The 18,986-nt window shown below is 41.9% G+C and overlaps 2 protein-coding genes across 5 annotated transcripts in view; one reads left to right on the top strand and one right to left on the bottom strand.

The window, feature by feature from the left end:
- slc25a4 (solute carrier family 25 member 4) overlaps positions 1-997 on the top strand; it is a 2,277-nt gene extending 1,280 nt beyond the window's left edge. The window contains exons 2-4 of the mRNA XM_056279890.1: positions 1-170; positions 286-426; positions 574-997. The exon at positions 1-170 is cut by the window's left edge and continues 317 nt beyond it. Of these exons, the coding sequence (XP_056135865.1) occupies positions 1-170; positions 286-426; positions 574-731 (469 nt within the window). The 3' untranslated portion in view covers positions 732-997. The remainder of the gene's footprint in view (positions 171-285; positions 427-573) is intronic.
- A 1,443-nt stretch (positions 998-2,440) lies between these two features.
- Positions 2,441-15,444, bottom strand: cfap97 (cilia and flagella associated protein 97). Of its 4 annotated transcripts, XM_056280814.1 has the most exons (6): positions 15,275-15,423; positions 14,451-14,719; positions 13,778-14,072; positions 13,140-13,420; positions 6,538-6,700; positions 2,441-3,401 (listed from the first exon to the last, which is right to left on the bottom strand). In XM_056280814.1, the coding sequence occupies exons 2-6, from the start codon at positions 14,673-14,675 to the stop codon at positions 3,274-3,276; spliced, it is 1,092 nt and encodes a 363-aa protein (XP_056136789.1). In that variant the 5' UTR covers positions 14,676-14,719; positions 15,275-15,423; the 3' UTR covers positions 2,441-3,273. The 4 variants fall into 4 exon arrangements, with proteins under 4 accessions (XP_056136789.1, XP_056136787.1, XP_056136784.1 ...); XM_056280812.1 differs by having other exon boundaries at positions 13,778-14,719; positions 15,326-15,444; XM_056280809.1 differs by having other exon boundaries at positions 13,778-14,719.
- Between the last annotated feature and the right edge of the window lie 3,542 nt (positions 15,445-18,986).

Raw genomic sequence — 18,986 nt, forward strand, 5'->3', positions numbered from 1 at the left:
CGACATTGGCAAGGGTTCAGCTGAAAGAGAGTTCACTGGTCTCGGAAACTGCATCAGCAAGATCTACAAAACCGATGGACTTAAGGGTCTTTACTTGGGATTCAATGTGTCTGTGCAGGGTATCATCATCTACAGAGCAGCCTACTTTGGATGCTTTGACACAGCTAAAGGTGAGGCAAACATAAGCCCACATTTGTTCAAGCAGGTCTGCAGAGCTGAAATAAAAAAATGAGCCATGGAGATTTTATGATAATGAATTTAATCATTTTGCCCGTCTTTACAAAGGTATGTTACCAGACCCCAAGAACACACACATCGTTGTCAGTTGGATGATTGCCCAGACTGTCACTGCTGCAGCCGGTCTGGTGTCATACCCCTTTGACACTGTTAGACGTCGTATGATGATGCAGTCTGGACGCAAAGGAGGTAAGTCACATGTGACCAGCATTTTCAGTCATTCTCACGATAATCTACATAATATTGCAGATCAGTTTTATCCTACACTTATCAACTGTGTGATATCAAATTAAAAAGGCACCACAAATGACTAACAAATGTGTCTATTTTCAATAGCGGACATTATGTACAAGGGCACAATCGATTGCTGGAAGAAGATCATGAAGGACGAGGGAGGCAAAGCCTTTTTCAAGGGTGCCTGGTCCAATGTGATCAGAGGCATGGGCGGTGCCTTTGTGCTGGTGCTCTACGATGAGATCAAGAAGTACACATAAACATTCTAATCTCCCAAATGTCCCCAAGGAACCCGTCACATCACATGTCTTAATTCATGTAATAAGAGTGGCAACAGCTTGTGGTGAAAGACAAGGTGGGCATGTCTTCTGCTGAGACAGCCCAGGAATGGTATACATATTTGGGTATGGGTTGGGTGAACAAGCCTCTTCAGAAACTTGTATATATACACTACCGTTCAAAAGTTTGGGATCACCCAAACAATTTTGTGTTTTCCATGAAAAGTCACACTTATTCACCACCATATGTTGTGAAATGAATAGAAAATAGAGTCAAGACATTGACAAGGTTAGAAATAATGATTTGTATTTGAAATAAGATTTTTTTTACATCAAACGTTGCTTTCGTCAAAGAATCCTCCATTTGCAGCAATTACAGCATTGCAGACCTTTGGCATTCTAGCTGTTAATTTGTTGAGGTAATCTGGAGAAATTGCACCCCACGCTTCCAGAAGCAGCTCCCAGAAGTTGGATTGGTTGGATGGGCACTTCTTTGAGCAGATTGAGTTTCTGGAGCATCACATTTGTGGGGTCAATTAAACGCTCAAAATGGCCAGAAAAAGAGAACTTTCATCTGAAACTCGACAGTCTATTCTTGTTCTTAGAAATGAAGGCTATTCCATGCGAGAAATTGCTAAGAAATTGAAGATTTCCTACACCGGTGTGTACTACTCCCTTCAGAGGACAGCACAAACAGGCTCTAACCAGAGTAGAAAAAGAAGTGGGAGGCCGCGTTGCACAACTGAGCAAGAACATAAGTACATTAGAGTCTCTCGTTTGAGAAACAGACGCCTCACAGGTCCCCAACTGGCATCTTCATTAAATAGTACCTGTTAGAGCCTGTTTGTGCTGTCCTCTGAAGGGAGTAGTACACACCGGTGTAGGAAATCTTCAATTTCTTAGCAATTTCTCGCATGGAAAAGCCTTCATTTCTAAGAACAAGAATAGACTGTCGAGTTTCAGATGAAAGTTCTCTTTTTCTGGCCATTTTGAGCGTTTAATTGACCCCACAAATGTGATGCTCCAGAAACTCAATCTGCTCAAAGAAGTGCCCATCCAACCAATCCAACTTGTGGGAGCTGCTTCTGGAAGCGTGGGGTGCAATTTCTCCAGATTACCTCAACAAATTAACAGCTAGAATGCCAAAGGTCTGCAATGCTGTAATTGCTGCAAATGGAGGATTCTTTGACGAAAGCAAAGTTTGATGTAAAAAAAATCTTATTTCAAATACAAATCATTATTTCTAACCTTGTCAATGTCTTGACTCTATTTTCTATTCATTTCACAACATATGGTGGTGAATAAGTGTGACTTTTCATGGAAAACACGAAATTGTTTGGGTGATCCCAAACTTTTGAACGGTAGTGTATCTTATCTATGATGTGCCAAGGGGCACAGATAGTCTTATAGTATGACAAAGTCAAGCTGGTCGCACAATGGGAGGTTCATCCAAGAATTACATGTTAATTCACAGGAATATGTCACCACCTTGCATTTCCCCCGAATACATTTAGTTCATCTTGTCACAGTTGATTTGCACCTTTACCGAGGCCCATGTGTTCTTATTGTCATGTCCATTCATCCATGTGTCCCACCTGATACATTCTTTTAATAAGAATAAAGATTAAACTTATACTTTTTTGTGTTGTTGAATTATCTTTGTCCTGGTAGCTGGTGTTGGTACAGGTAGCTTTCGCATATTTACACACAGTATATGGGATAGTATTTACTGATGAAAAGAATAGTTAAATGCTGAATTTTGGGGAAGTAATAAGAGGTGAGATTACCTTCACTATGCCCTTTGTTAAATGTGATTTTTTCCCCCCCAGTGGTTTTAAATAACACACGGTTGAATACTGCTGAAACATGTTTGAATGTGTACAAACAACAAAGCTTTATTGATAGCATCAACATAAAATCATAAAAATATATATTTACATGATCATGTAAAACAGAACAAATATGCATCTTTGTGTATCTCATAAAAAATAAAACTATTCTCCTTTGCCAAACAGAAATAGCATGCAGCAAAACCTGCAGTATATCATGCTCGATTGTGGAGTGCCATATGCTGAGATGAGCAAGTGAGTCTCAAAGGGCAACATTTCTGGTCCTTATACCATCTCAACAAAGATGTATGGATGCTATCATCTAGAAAACTGCAGCACATTCATATAATTAGCTACAATGGTGTTAGCCAAAGTCTATTTTACCACAATGCTTGTAGTTCAGCAGCAAAACATTGTTCACGGTTTAAGTGTGACATTTTTTAAAAATATTTTTTCTCACTTTGTATGGCCCGCTGACTGGATAGAGTATAAAGTCATTGAAATTATTCAAACAGGAACAAATGAAAATCAGTCTGAAAAAGTATGCTTATCCCATTGTGCATAAAAAAAAAATCCACTTAGCTTAGTACCTTGCAAAATTGATCGCCATGTGATCAATCGTGAATACCAACCAAAACTGACTCGAGACTACTATGTTCTAGTGAGCACTTTTGTTGATTGGACTTGAAAAGTTTTCAGCACCAAGCTGGTCGAGGCATACTGACTTTATTGGTCTTGGGTGCTGATCCAGAGTTGGAGTGAACAGGGACAGACCCTGCTGTAGCACTGTGATGGGCAGCACTCACTGGGCTGGGGCTCATACCTATAGACAACAGGAAGAGAGATTAAGAGCTTTCATGAGTCAATGTGAATTATTGCAGTGGGCTAGAACAGTTTTGAATTTATCATCAAACTTGAAAACAGTACAATCCTGAAGATCAGCGTTTTCATTTTAACTTACTGACACCTATGATCCTATTAATTATATTTGTATTTTTGATGCTAGAAAAAAAACACAAGGTTAATGCGCTGAACAAAGGTTTATTTACTAGAGGTCTACAACACATTGCACATGGGGGCTGTTCGGATGGATGCTTAAGCAATTCCAAAGATTCTGGGAATTGCGTGACTACTACTACTTTCGGCTGCTCCCATTAGGGGTCGCCACAGCGGATCATCCGTTTCCATTTCTTTCTGTCTTCTGCGTCTTCCTCTGTCACACCAGCCACCTGCATGTCCTCCCTCACCACATCCATAAACCTCCTCTTTGGCCTTCTTCTTTTCCTCTTCCCTGGCAGCTCTATATTCAGCATCCTTCTCCCAATATACTCAGCATCTCTCTTCCACATATGTCCAAGCCATCTCAATCTTGCCTCTCTTGCTTTGTCTCCAAACCGTCCAACTTGAGCAGTCCCGCTAATGTAATCATTACTAATCTTGTCCTTCTTTATGACTAAAGAGGTAATAAACCGGTTTTTAGATTTTTTTTTTTTTTTTTTAGCTGAAAACAAGTTGTGTGGGCCTGGGATGAAGAACTGATTGCCATCTATAAATTCAACAAAAATGAGATGCATGGAAGGGCGTCCGGGTGGCATGGTGATCTATTCCATTGCCTTCCAACATGGGGATTGCCAGTTCGAATCCCAGTGTTACCTCCGGCTTGGTTGGGTGTCCCTACAGACACAATTGGCTGTGTCTGTGGGTGGGAAGCCGGATGTGGGTATGTGTCCGGGTCGCTGCACTAGCGCCTCCTCTGGTCAGTTGGGCGCCTGTTGGGGGGGAGGGGGAACTGAGGGAATAGTGTGATCCTCCCACGTGCGACGTCCCCCTGGTGAAACTCCTCACTGTCAGGGGAAAAGAAGCGGCTGGCGACTCTACATGTATCGGAGGAGGTATGTGGTAGTCTGCAGCCCTCCCCGGATCGGCAGAGGGGGTGGAACAGTGACTGGGGCAGCTTGGAAGAGAGGGGTAATTGGCCGGATACAATTGGAAGAAAAAAAAAAGGGGGGGGGGATGAGACGCATCACACAACCAGCTTTGGGGAGAAAATCCATGGGTGTAAAATACATAGTACGATAGAGGTAGCGTACAAAGGTGGAATGCTGGTGTTTAGCCACCATACTATGTGGATGTGAGAAACTGGGGTGAGGTGTTCTATAACACTGTCACCTTCAGCCCTTTTTTTCCAAAATGTGGGTGGAGAAAGCTTAAAAATTAGCATTTATTTTGTCTATGGAAAAATTATTACGACCTTTGAATTACGTTTGCTAACTGACTGCATACATTTCAAAACCCTGCTGTTGGCATTCCAGCCAGTTCAAGGACTTGCACCAACTTACCTGCAATCCCATATTAACATGTATGCTCCTGCTTGATCTCCTCATTCTACTTCTGGTGGCTACCTTCTGTTCCCTCCACCAAAGTAGCAAGTTCTAGGCCCAGAATTTTCTTTCACCTGGCCCCACAATGGTAGAAAGAATTCCTGGTCTCCATCAGAGCTACTGACTTGCTTTCTTCCTTCGACTAAGGCCTCATACCTTCCTCTTCAAAGCCTACCTCAATCCTTAAGGTGATCCTTAGGTGGCCGTGATGAATATGAATTGACGCCGGTTGTTACTGTTATTGTTGTGCTGATACTTACAAAAACACTATCAAGCCCTTTTTCTACTTGCACATCTTAATTTGCCTTTTTCTTACTTAGGACGATGTAAATTTGCTTTTTAATACAATTCCCCTATTCCCCACCTCTTGATGCTCTAGGGTGGTGCACCTATACTAAATGCACTCAACTTGACATGCAGTCTTGGCTATGATATGACTATCATGTAGTGCTATGAGAAGCCAGTGGGTAAAATTCGAATTTATCTGCCAATTGCCAACTCTCTTCTGAGTCACTCTGGAGAAAAGTGTCTACTAAATGAGTAAATGTAAAATGTGAAACTGTTCTGTTCTTGAATATGTTAGTTATTGTAAGTAGAAATTGCAAATGGAGCAACTATAATATGTACAAATTACTTACTATTTCTATATACTAACATTCCAGACTAAGTTTTTTTTTTTTTTAGATATTTATCCGCCCAATTATCCCACTCTTCTGAGCTGTCCTGGTTGCTGCTCCATCCCCTCTGCCAATCCGGGGAGGGCTGCAGACTACCACATGCCTCCTCTGATACATGAGGAGTCACTAGCTGCTTCTTTTCACCTGACAGTGAGGAGTTTCAGCAGGGGGACACAGCACATGGGAGGATCACGCTATTACCCCCAGTTCCTCCTCCCCCCCGAACAGGTGCCCTAACCGATCAGAGGAGGCACTAGTGCAGCAACCAGGACTCTCACCCACATTCGGCTTCCCACCCACAGACACAGCCAACTGTGTCTGTAGGGATGCCCGACCAAGCCAGAGGTAACACGGGGATTCGATCCGCTGATCCCTGTGCTGGTAGGCCATAGAATAGACCGCTAGGCTACCCGGACGCCCCTAGACTAAGTTCTAACCCTGACATCTAACTGGACATGCCTCAACTTAAACTGTCACATTAGTTCATATAACCCCCAAATGCATATGATGGTAAAAATCATTTCATTTTCAACTACAATCTACGAGTTTTGTTTTTTTATTGAAAACTTATAAACAAACAAATAAAAAAACTGATCAAAGAAAATGAACACAACAGTTTTCTTGTCTCAAAGAATCCACTTTCATGTCCAAAATGACTGAAAAACATTCCCATCACAGGAGTAGGACCATCAGGGAATATCTGTATTTGACAGAATAGAATCACAATTTTAAGTGCAGAAATTTACTGCAAAATTACATGTCGTTATCTATGACAATCTGACTGACCTTGAACCAGTCTGTTATCTCATACTAAGTTGAATAAAAAAGTGAAGCAAAGCAATGCATATGTAAAAAAAAATCTATACAAAAGAACTTCTGGTAAATACTTTGGGTTGCCTACTTGATGGTGTCCTGTTGGACGATCTCTCTTTCTTAGAGGTGGACCTGTGGATGGAGAGAGGGTAACCTCCCAGGTACCGAGCTTGCTGTTGGTAGTCTGCCAGCTGCTCTGAGCGCTTCATGCCAGGTGTGGGCTTTACTGACTCCAATCTCTTCAGGAAAGCCTGTCAACAACATGTATAGGATATTTTCAACTAATTAGTAACTTATACAAAATGCACTAATGCCCCCATACTGTACCCTCTCCAATTAAGTAATTAATTAAGTGTCCTTTAGTAATCCCCTTAGGGAAATTCAGTTACTGTAAATTAACCCATCCTAGCTGTGATCTGTGTAGCTAGGAACAGTGGGCAGCCGCCGTGCTGCACCTGGGGACCAACTCCAGCTCTTTCCCCATTACCTTGGTCAGGGGCACAGACCCGAGTATAAACCCTAACATGCATGTTTCTTTTGATGATGGGGAAAAACGGAGCACCCGGAGAAAACCCACCGCAGACATGGGGAGCACATGCAAACGCCACACAAAGGATGACCTGGGATGACCTCCAAGGTTGAACAACCCCCAAGAAGGTCCTGAGTTTGAACCTTCTTGCTGTGAGGCGACAGTGCTAACCACTGGGCCACCATTCTGCCATAACCTATTAACACTGTATAAGCCATCATACAGTTGTCAATAACAAGTAAGTAAAGCCATAGTCCCTAGAACTTTTTTGGAATTCAGCCACTTTCACCTTGTTGGAGTGGTGCTGCTGTGCTAAAATAATATATCATCAGCTTTAATAAGGAATAGCAATCCTCTATTACACTGTGAATTCAATCTGAAAATCCTTTCAAAATTGATGTATACACTGTGTTTTCTTTACATCAAATCACACAACAGCATTGATTAGATGGTGAATGTGGATGTATGTCTAGCATTTATGCCAGCTGACATCAGATGGGCTACTCATTTGCACCGTTTATGAGAGCAATATACAGATTCAAATAATTTTGTGGAAAAAAAACTAACCGGGATTTGTGTGATTTTAATGGCTATAAAATAAACAAAATACATTTTGACCCATACGGAGCACAACATGCGCTTCATTTCTGTCATTCAACAACCTCAAAATCACAATAAATCATGGTCAGGCTAGATGGCAGCATTGGAGAAGGGTGGTGGTGGCTATTGAAAGACCTAATTGAATGATGAGACCATTTGGTCTCGTCATTTAAGGAACAATAACCAGTGTAGGTAAGTTGCTCTGATTGTGACAAATGCAATAATACTCCCACCTGCATGCTGCCAGGAAATGCATCAGTAAATTAAAAAAAAAGACGGAAAAAGTACAAGGCAACACAACTGGAAAGGATTCGAGGGTCAAGAGACCTTCTTCCAACATGTTATGGGTCCTTTGGAGGTAATGAAGAGGAACTATCGGTTTCTACCTGAAAACAGTCTTGTCACCAACACTGTTCCTAACTTCTAAAACTGCTTTAAAAAAAATCTGTTCACATTTTTGCCACTTTTCTGGAAAAATTGTACAGGTGAAGTCTATCGATCTGGCATTGAAGAGCATGTGACAGTCAAATGCAGGACCAACTGCATGTCTTACGAATATGACGTTTGGGGATATACTGATCACACGGCAGATTTAGTTACCTCACTCCAAGAATAGAGAAGGCAAATGAAGTCTTGACTACATTGAGAGACCCCCTTGAAAGAGAACAGTCTGTTCTAAAAAGCATATGAACAATTTGCCTTAAAAACATGAGCATTAAAAATGATTTCACCACCTTTGACAAGCAATAATAAGCGGTGGTGGAAAACGTAATGCTTTGTAATGAAGTTGCCAAGTTTTCATATTAAATAAGATTCATATGACATGCTTACAAAAGACAATTTCTATAACAAAAACAATGATTTCTCAATAATTTTTTTCCCCCCATTAGCACCGCTTTTCTGTCACAACTTTCTTTCTCCTGAGTGGTCAAGTCGAGTTAATGTTAGCAACAAGGGGCTGGAAACAGAAGGTGCTCAACATTCTTCTAATGTGACTCTAAGGCACTACTGCTGGCCTGGCATCTGCCACCATCTGTCCAAGTCCTTCAGTATCTGCTTTCAATGACGGCTCTCAAACTGACGCTATCCATCCTCACTAAAGACGTTGTTTCCCAATGCAGTACGTTCATTCACCAAAAGAGGAAGACATTTATAGCATCAAGTCAAGTCAATTTTACTTGTATAGCCCAATATCACAAATTACAAATGTGCCTCAGTAGGCTTAACAGCAGCACAACATCCTGTCCTTAGACCCTCTCATTGGATAAGGAACAACATAAACAAGAAATAATATAATTCTCCAGAACTATGCAGTTGCAGACACAAATTGGACATAGGAAGTCAGTCTGACTTAAAATAAGGTGTAACTAGATAGTAAAAAGTAGTATATCAAGGAAGTGGGGAAAATAAAGAAAAGGGAATAGCAGATTTTTCATTAAATCCTGGAGACAGAACTTGGAAAAGTGAATTATGGTATGCTTATGTATTTAGTGTGTTTTTGGAGATCATCTTGTCCTGGGGCACGAGCAAGACACACTTGAACAAAGCCACATAACCCCCCCCCCACACACACACACACACACACACACACTTGTGCTTGAACACACTGAACGTGCTCATGTTTTTGGTGAACAGTAAACTGAGCCTACCCGTTTGCAACTAATGAACGTGAATCAATGTGAGCGTTGTTTTAAGGCACGCGGCAAGTGCAGCTGGCAATTCAGATGCAGCTACTGGTACTGCTGAAGCCAGCTCATATGAACATTTGAAGGAGTTTCAAGAATAAATAGTGATTCCAACGGAAAAAATGTCACATTTTTATGCAAATTGTGCCCGCCAGGTCTGAAAAAACAAGTCCCAATGTCAGTCACATCAGCAACAAATTTGAAACGACACAGCAAGTTGTGGCGTCCAACCATCAGAGCAGCTCATTTAAAAAAAAAATGAAGAAGAGAACTAGTTCATTTTTTTGGGACTGTGAGCTTAGTTCAAAATTCAAAATGATCAATTATGAATGTGAACTAGTTCATTTTAATCTGTGAATTGAACTTTGAGCTAGCTCTTGGGAAGTGTAAACTTGTACAACACTACATACACCCACACCCACACACACACACACACACGGCAGAGGCAGCAACATCAACATAAAATCCAGTTGCACACCCAATAAAAAACTATACCCAATAAAAAATAACATTGAAATAGGCTATAGGCTACAGTCAAAAATTGTAAATTAGCCTACTTTTGAGGATTACAGCAGATTACTGGGCTTGATGTGGGTGGCAAGTTGAGAAAGATCCCTGAAATTAAGCTGAATTCTCTTCCTCATGCTCCTCACATCTTTTTGTCACAAATTTAAGCAAACTGCTTTGTTTCACCATTATTTTTATCTTAACCTATATTACAAAAAGTTCAAGGGTGTTCAAAGGGAGAGAGCTGGCTGATATGATGGAAAGAAGAAAGTTAGATATACTGTGTGTACAAGAGACCACATGGAAGGGGAGTAAGGCCATGAGCATTGAAGGTGGGTTCAAACTCTTCTACCACAGTGCGAATGGGAGAAGAAATGGGGTAGGGGTAATTCTGAAGGAAGAGTATGTCAAGAGCGTGCTGGAGGTGGAGAGAGTGTCAGATAGAGTGATGAGTATGAAGCTGGAAATCGAAGGTGTATTGCTGAATGTTATCAGTGCATATGCCCCGCCAGTTGGGTGTGAGATGGAAGAGAAAGAAGAATTCTGGAGTAAGTTGGATGAAGTGGTGGAGAGTGTACCCAAGGAGGAGAGAGTGGTGACTGGAACAGACTTCAATGGACATGTTGGTGAAGGGAACAGAGGTGATGAGGAGGTGATGGGTAGGTATAGTGTCAAGGAGAGAAATGTGGAAGGACAGATGGTGGTGGATTTTGCAAAAATGATGGAAATGGCTGTAGTGAATACATATTTCAAGAAGAGGGAGGAACACAGGGTGATGTACAAGAGTGGAGGAAAGTGCACACAGGTGGACTATATCTTATATAGAAGGTGCGATCTGAAAGGGATTGGAGACTGCAAGGTGGTGACAGGGGAGGACATAGCTAGGCAGAATCGGATGGTGGTCTGTAGGATGACTTTGGAGACCAAGAAGAGGAAGAGGGAGAAGGCAGAGCCAAAGATAAAATGGTGGAAGTTGAAGAAGGAAGACTTGTGAGGAGTTCAGGGAGGAGATAAGACAGGCACTGGGTGGTAGTGAAGAGTTGCCGGATGGCACTGCAGAAATAGTGAGGGAGACAACTAGAAAGGTACTTGGTGTGTCATCAGGACAGAGGAAGGAAGACAAGGCGACTTGGTTTTGGGATGAAGAAGTACAGCAAAGTATAAGAGGTTGGCAAAGAAGAAGTGGGATAGTCAGAGAGATGAAGAAAGTAGACAAGAGTACAAGGAGATGCAGCGTAAAGCGAAGAGAGAGGTGACAAAGGAAAAGGCGTATGGTGAGTTATATGAGAGGTCAGACACTAAGGAAGGAGAAAAGGAATTGTACCAATTGGCTAGACAGAGGGACCAAGCTGGGAAGGATGTGGAGCAGGTTAGGGTGTTCAAGGATAGAGATAAAAATGTGCTGACAAGCGAGGAGAGTGTGCTGAGAAGGTGGAAGGAGTACTTAAAGGGGCTGATGAATGAAGAAAATGAGAGAGAGAGAAGGTTGGATGATGTGGGGATAGTGAATCAGGAAGTGCAGTGGATTAGCAAGGAGGAAGTAAGGGCAGCTATGAAGAGGATGAAGAATGGAAAGGCAGTTAATCCTGATGACATACCTGTGGAGGCATGGAGATGTTTAGGAGAGATGGCAGTGGAGTTTTTAATTAGATCGTTTAAAACAATCTTGGAAAGTGAGAGGATGCCTGAGAAGTGGAGAAGAAGCATACTGGTACCGATTTTCAAGAACAAGGGCGATGTGCAGAACTGTAGCAACTACTAAAGTATAAAGTTGATCAGTAACAGCATGAAGATTTGTGAAAGAGTAATAGAAGCTAGGTTAAGAGGAGAGGTGACGATTAGCGAGCAGCAGTATGGTTTCATGCCACAAAAGAGCACCACAGATGCGATCTTTGCTTTGGGAATGTTGACTGAGAAGTATACGTAGAGTAGGTCAGAAGGAGTTACATTGTGTCTTTATGGATTTAGAGAAAGCATATGACAGGGTGCCGAGAGAGGAGGTGTGGTATGTATGAAGAAGTCAGGAGTTGCAGAGAAGTATGTAGGAGTGGTGCAGGATATGTATGAGGGAAGTGTGACAATGGTGAGGTGTGCAGTTGGACTGACAGATGGGTTCAAGGTGGAAATGGGATTACATCAAGGATCTGCTCTGAGCCCTTTCTTGTTTGCAATGGTGATGGACAGGTTGACGGATGAGATCAAGGAGGAGTCTCCAAGGACTATAATGTTTGCAGATGACATTGTGATCGGAATACCTATGCGTGAATGAGAGAGAGGACAGTGGAATGGTGAGGATGCAAGGAGTAGAGGTGATGAAGGCAAATGAGTTTAAATACTTGGGGTCAACTGTCTAAAGTAACGGAGAGTGCAGAAGAGAGGTGAAGAAGAGAGTGCAGGCAGGGTGGAGTGAGTGGAGAAGAGTGTCAGGAGTGATTTGCGACAGGAGGGTACCAGCAAGAGTTAAAGGGAAGGTTTACAAGATGGTTGTGAGACCAGCTATGTTATATGGTTTGGAGACAGTGGCACTGACGAAAAGACAGGAGGTGGAGCTGGAGGTGGCAGAGTTGAAGATGCTAAGATTTTCATTGGGACTGACAAAGAAGGACAGGATTAGGAACGACTGTATTAGAGGGACCGTGCCGGTTGGATGGTTTGGAGACAAAGCAAGAGATTCAAGATTGAGATGGTGTGGACATATGTGGAGGAGAGATGCTGGGTATATTGGGAGAAGGTTGCTGAATATGGAGCTGCCAGAGAAGAGGAAAAGAGGAAGGCCAAAGAGGAGGTTTATGAATGTGGTGAGGGAAGACATGCAGGTGGCTGGTGTGACAGAGGAAGACGCAGAGGACAGGAAGAAATGGAAACAGATGATCCACTGTGGCGACCCCTAAGAGGAGCAGACAAAAGTAGTAGTAGTAGTATATTACAAAAAGTTCCTCTGTGCAATGCGTGGGCTGTACACTGAGTCAAAGAGAAGGGGCTGCTTGCAATCTGGCATTTGCAAAATGCATTGCCACTCAAAAAAATCTGACCTATCATCATCATATGGTAAATAAGAAGCAAGAAACAAGAATTGTGTTATTTTTATTGGTCACATCGATAATTGAAATAGTATTCATTGACTACTATTCACTGGCTGATCCAGCAAAAAAAGGAAGCCTTCTGATTGGGTGGGCCTGAGTGCCAAGTGGATGGGCCTACCTACCCCATAGAAATGGGCAACTCAAGCTAATTATGAATACGTGTGAGTGAGTGAGTTCCTTTCCAAGTCTGTGGGTTTTTTGTTTTTTTTTTTACATCTACAAGCAACAAACAAAAGAAATAACAAAATAACTACAATTCAAGTATTCACCAAAGAGATAAACTCACCAAGTTTTCCCTCTCAACGCGCTGCTGCTCCCGCTGTCTGTTAAGTGTGGTGTGATAGAGACGGACAGGAGGCAAATTATTTACTGAATGGGTCTTCGGTCCAACTGAGCTGCCTTGTCTGGATCTGTGAGACAGGCGGGACAACTGTCGTAAAAGGCGCTGGTTTTCACGGTCTATGCGTTGAACCTCATCATTGCTGAAAGAATAGTTTTTCCTGTTGCTTCTACCAGCACAGTTGAAGACCAGTTCATTCCGGAGTCGACTCTCTGCACTGACAGAGCCTTATTGAAGGAAAGATGAGAATTTAAAAAGGTAAAATATTTAAGTTTATCTATTTTAAAAAAAATTAAAATAACATCCATAGGAAGTTCATAAATATATCAAATCAAAATGTTGCTTTTCTTGAAAAACATTTTTTTTTTACCCCAACTATTCTTTCAAAAAGTCTGTTACATCATATGTTATCTACAAAATCTGTTATGTTGTGGTCTGAATTCAAACACAAAAGCAGGTCCCATGTGGGAATGCACAACTTAGCAGGCACTTAAATTTCTTAGCTTGGATGGATCCAAATCAAAAGTAGCTAAGATAGTTGACCGAGAACAGATTAGTTAACTCAATGCCATTATTTAACTCACTAGCATCCACATCCTGATCTGAGGCCTCATCTTCCTGGGGTTTGTTTCTAAAGGTACAGAAGGTCACCTCCTCTGACAGCTGTTTCTGCTGCTGCTCTTTCAGACATCCATCTTCAATCTCATTCACCCTGGATCCTTGGGTCAGGTCCAGTGACTGGAGAAGGCTGGTATCAGAAGTGGAGAAAGGGGTCACATCTGTTGGTGTGTTGTCAGACTCCTCTGTTGGGGTGGAGGGTCTCACTCGAGATCCTGCTGAGGCGATCTTGGGCCTTCTCACTGTGGGTAATAAAGAGGACTGAAGGGTCCTCAGCTTGGTCAGTGTAGTGGGCTCTGAACTGCAGCTCTCATTACTATAACCACTGGCGCTCTCTGTATCTGTATCTGTGTCTGTATCAGCCTCAGATGAAGGGGGAGTTGAAATACGGGTGTGATGCTTCCTTAATAGTTTCTTAGAGGTGCTTGCTTTCCCCCCTTTTCCACCATAATACTTATTGGAGGATGGCAACTCCTCTTCCTCTTCACTTTCATCTTGACTATGGTGGTAGCCTTCTTCATCTATTTCTGTGTCGTCAGTCAACAAAACTGAACTTGTTTCATTGTGCCTATCTGAACACCTACTAGAAAACTTCTCATCGTCACAGGCAGTGGATGACATGCTGGATGTTCTGCTCACCTCTTCTTCAGATTCATATTTGTCACTTTTCTTTTGTGCTTCAATTGTCTTGGACTCTTCCAGAGCCTCTGTATTTTCATTCTGTTCAGCATTTAGTTGTTCAGGAAATTGAAGATTTTCCTTTTCAGCCTTTATACCCTTCTCTACCTTGTTCTCCCCATCATCACAGTCACTATCAAAAAATGAATCATCCACTTCACCTTCTGGCTCCTTAGGGCTCAGCATGTCAGTTCCAACACTTCAAGCATTAGAGAACACAAAAGCTGAATCTGTGAACAAATGAAAGCCACAATATAAACTCAAGTCTACATTTAGACAAGGGATTTAGACAGTTGTAGGTTAATCTATCTGCTGGCATTGGATTTGAAAAACAAAAGTTAGACCAGTGGTTTTTCAATAATGCCATGGAGGTCCGTGTGTACGCTGGTTTTCTTTCACACCCCACACGAAAGGCAAGACACATTTATTTGTATAGCACCTTATCATCGCAGAGGTCATCCAATGTGCTTTACTGGCAAAAGATAAAAAAAACACACATTATAAAAGCGTAAAATAAGACAAACAAAAGTACAGACAACTTTTATAAAACGAGTTGATGTAAACGATTTACACATCCGCAACCAGACAGGACTAATCGGCGAAATCAGTTGTAGCGTGGGGTTGAATGAAAACCTGCAGTCACACGAAACACCACTGGTTTAGACGTTCAGTCAGTGTAAAATGAGGTCAACACTAACTACATAAAACGGCTAGCCAACATATCATGGCAAGGGTTAGCTTGCTTAGCGGTTTTGCTAGCTCTGTAGCTACTGAGTGATTCTCACCTGGGGTTCAGGCACACGATAAACAAATATGTCAACTTATTTGGAGCTTACTATGCACTTAGCTCTCTTAAGTCGGTGTATATGGGCGGCTGTGAAAGGCAGGTAACATTTTCTACACGCATTTTGAATCTGAAGTTTAAATAACGCTGTTTGTTATCTTTCCAGCGTGAGCTTGGTCACAAACTACGTAACTAAGGAACCAGTGATGTGTCGATCGCGAACGAGCCGAGTCTTTTAAGTTAACGATGGGAGCCTGTTCCCGTCTGAGAGCCGATTTCTCTTTTTTTCTTTTTTCTTTTCCTTTTGTAAATTAATACAAAACAGAATAATAGGATGATCCTATAACGTATTTGTTAAATAGATTAAAGGTCTCACTTCGGTAACAACATTAGAAGCCATGCACTGTGAGACTTTTCTATGTTGCGCCGGTCGCCAAGATACAACACATCGTTCAGTATAAATGAAACGTTCAATACACATGTGTAATAGTGCTTGATGTTTTTACATTATAGGCTTTCATACAAAACACAATGTAAAATTATAGTATTCTGGAAATTATAAGGTTTAGGATAATTACATTAAATAATTTAAGTGATATGTGCACACATACCAATCACAGGTCAAAACATTGATGAATTTGGCTGAATTGGTACTAAATCAAGAGCCGTTTGGGGGCCGAAAGAGCCGGCTTATTGCTGAGCTGAGCCAAATGATCTAGCTCACGAAAAAGAGCCGAAATTTCCATCACTATAAGCAACGTCACTTCCTAACGACGCCGGAGACCCAGCCACGCCCTGTGGGAGTTGTAGTTGCATTACACAATTCAAGCAGTTAAGCGACCCCGAGTCCATTGAAGTCAATACAGAGATAAGATCCTCTTTCGACAAAAGAAAACACATCTCCGTGGAAAAATAGCTGGCTTTCAATTATGTTATGGAGCTAAATGTTATACATCATGATTCAAAGGAAAGACTCGATAGACCACCGGAACACTTCCGGGTACCTTGACAACAGGACGCCAGGAGAGGGGGATAGAAAACCCAAGCCGCCAAGCCGCACTGTATTAGATACGCAGCCTAGCCGTAGCTACGATGCCCAAAAGTTGCTGTGTGGTGGATTGTACTGTTAACAAGAAAAACAACCCAAATATTCGTTTTTTGTATTGCCTAAAAGGCAGAAGGAGGGAGAAAACCGATTGAAATGGCTCTGTAAATGACCCATATAACTTTGTCATAATATTTTTTATTATTATTTATTTGTATGGTGCTCATTATTGATTTGTATTTGATGCCTAAAGTACAGTGCTGATTGATATTAACAGCGAATTACACTTCCTTTTGTTATGTGACCTTTATTTTGAAAAACTCTGTTCTCCCATGATGCTGTGCACTGCTGCGGGAAAACGGCAGAACTAAACTGAAAGTTGGAGATGATGGTCATGTTCGCTATGCCCAGAACGAATTCACAACTTATAGTTAATTGATCATCATCATTTATTTAGCAAATGTCTTTTATAAGCATGTCATATGAATCTTATTTAATATGAAAACTTGGCAACTTCATTACAAAGCATTACGTTTTCCACCACCGCTTATTATTGCTTGTCAAAGGTGGTGAAATCATTTTTAATGCTAGTAAATGCTGCAATAAATGGTCTGATACCGCACCATGGACCCATCAGTCGTTATTGGAGTGCATCGTCTGAATAAAGTCCGGCTGGAATGCTATAGTAAGAGCTAGCCTCTTCATCAACCCCGCCACCACGCTGCCAGAGGAGGTCTATGAGGACGAGCCACGGAGCTAAGTTGCTACTAGTCTACAAGGGACAATTCATCGGGCGTCTTGGCGCCATTTCATCGGGCAACTCGGCGCCATTTTACGGGTCTTCTAGACAAAGGAACTCTACTCTCATCAGGCAGCTGGCTTGAAGGTTGGTGTGACGGTCAGACTCTAAAGGTATGGAACATTTCATTGATTGATAAGGAACAATTCATCTTCACTGAGAACATTGATAAACATATGGTTTGAGAAGAAAAGGTTTAAGAAGAAAAAGACATCAACAACAATGGACATTTATTGAATTTGATGTTTCTCAGTGTGAAGCTGATGGGACTTTATAGAACAAATAAGTTCACACAAAGTAACAAGTGAATCAAGTGACTTTGTTTATTGACTGTTATTATTATTACTATCCATTTACTGATCATCCTTCCTGTTGACTGTAAAAAAGGGGGAAATGTTTAATGCATGATTTATACAGTCTGAATGGTAACTCAATGTTGTATTCAGTGGAGAGATTGATATTATAACCTTGCAGTCGGTAATATAACAGTCAGCCTACAGTAATAGGCTCTAGTCCTCTAAGCAGTCTGTAGCTATACCAGGTTCTCTGCTCCTCTCTTCGGGTAGTCTATGGGCTATAGTAAAGGCAAACAATTCATTACATCACATTTATCATGGCAGAATTGAATATGACCGAAACAGAGAATCCTGCCCCACAGTCAGAGCTAGAGAATCAGATAAATAGACTACAGCTTAAAATTAGTAAGCTACAAGAGGCTCTCAACGAAACGCTAGAGACTACTGAGATAGAACACTTAGAGAAGGAAATTCAAACTAAGGAAGAAACACTAAGTAGCCTCCAAAGTCAACTTGAAGAACAAAATGGGGATAGCCTCCGACGCTCGACTCGAGTGAAGATCTCGACTCCTAAAATGCTTGAACTGTGTAACGGGGGCAGTCCTATGCTGTTCTATGCTGGTCAGCCTGCTGCATGCCCGTCACTCTCATCATTAGCTCTGCGTTGTGTTCTATTTTCGGTGGGGTCCCAGATGTTGTGGGGGGCCCTCAGTCTCTCATCATCATCATCATCATCATGATCAAGGAAGGAGGGGGGACACACAGGACTCTATTTGGCTCACCTTGCCATTTATTTTGGTTTCAAACCCTTCGACAAACGTCCAGTCCTCCAGCGGGAGCGGTGTTTCTTACGGACGTGGGGGTCGAAGTTCAACCACTGCCCGGACTTCACTCGTGTGCGTTAGAAGGAGAAACCGTCCACGGGACTCCGATGTAAGAAAGGATAAACAAGTATTTTATCCCACAGCTTGCAGTATCTTCTTACAGGGATACTCAAGGTTACGTTCTCCTCAACCAGCAAAACTGTCCTCCGGTAAGAAACACGCGTCGCTCGGCTCGATCGCTGCTTGAGACTCCTCCCACAAAACAAAAATGGCCTCTCCCGCGTTCCGTCTTCCGTGTACCCATAAGACCTCTCTCTTAAAGCGACAGTACACGTATATGACGGTCGTTGTAAAACACATAAAAGTAAATAATGACATAAAATAAAATGTAGTAAACACAAATAACAGCACACAGACAGGATTTGGTGATATTTCATACTCAAACAAAATAAAATAAAAACATTAATTTTAACCTGGTTACATTCACCCCTCCTGAAATTCACCAACATCCTGACAGCAGGATAAAAAGAGAAAGAGGAAAGGAAAAGCCCATCACTGACTACTGGCACAAGTGAAAAGAAGGACCTAGTCCTCCAGTCAACTTAGGAGCTACCTCGGTTACGAGGTCCAGAAAATAATGAGGTTGATCAAGTCTCAGAATTCCCTTAGATCAATGTGACGCCTGATACGCCACACCATGCACTTGGCCCAAAACAACCCTGTCTGATAGACACCTAATAACTCACATT

Source organism: Lampris incognitus, chromosome 5, assembly GCF_029633865.1.
Source record: "Lampris incognitus isolate fLamInc1 chromosome 5, fLamInc1.hap2, whole genome shotgun sequence".
In the NCBI taxonomy this organism is placed as follows: Eukaryota; Metazoa; Chordata; class Actinopteri; order Lampriformes; family Lampridae; genus Lampris; species Lampris incognitus.

Coding starts and splice junctions, on each gene's coding strand:
- cfap97 (XM_056280812.1), bottom strand. CDS start 14,675: ATGCTGAGCCCTAAGGAGCCAGAAGGTGAAGTGGATGATTCATTTTTT. Junction 13,421..13,777: donor AGATCAGGATGTGGATGCTA/GTGAGTTAAATA, acceptor TCCTTCAATAAG/GCTCTGTCAGTGCAGAGAGT. Junction 6,701..13,139: donor GCGTTGAGAGGGAAAACTTG/GTGAGTTTATCT, acceptor TGTTGTTGACAG/GCTTTCCTGAAGAGATTGGA.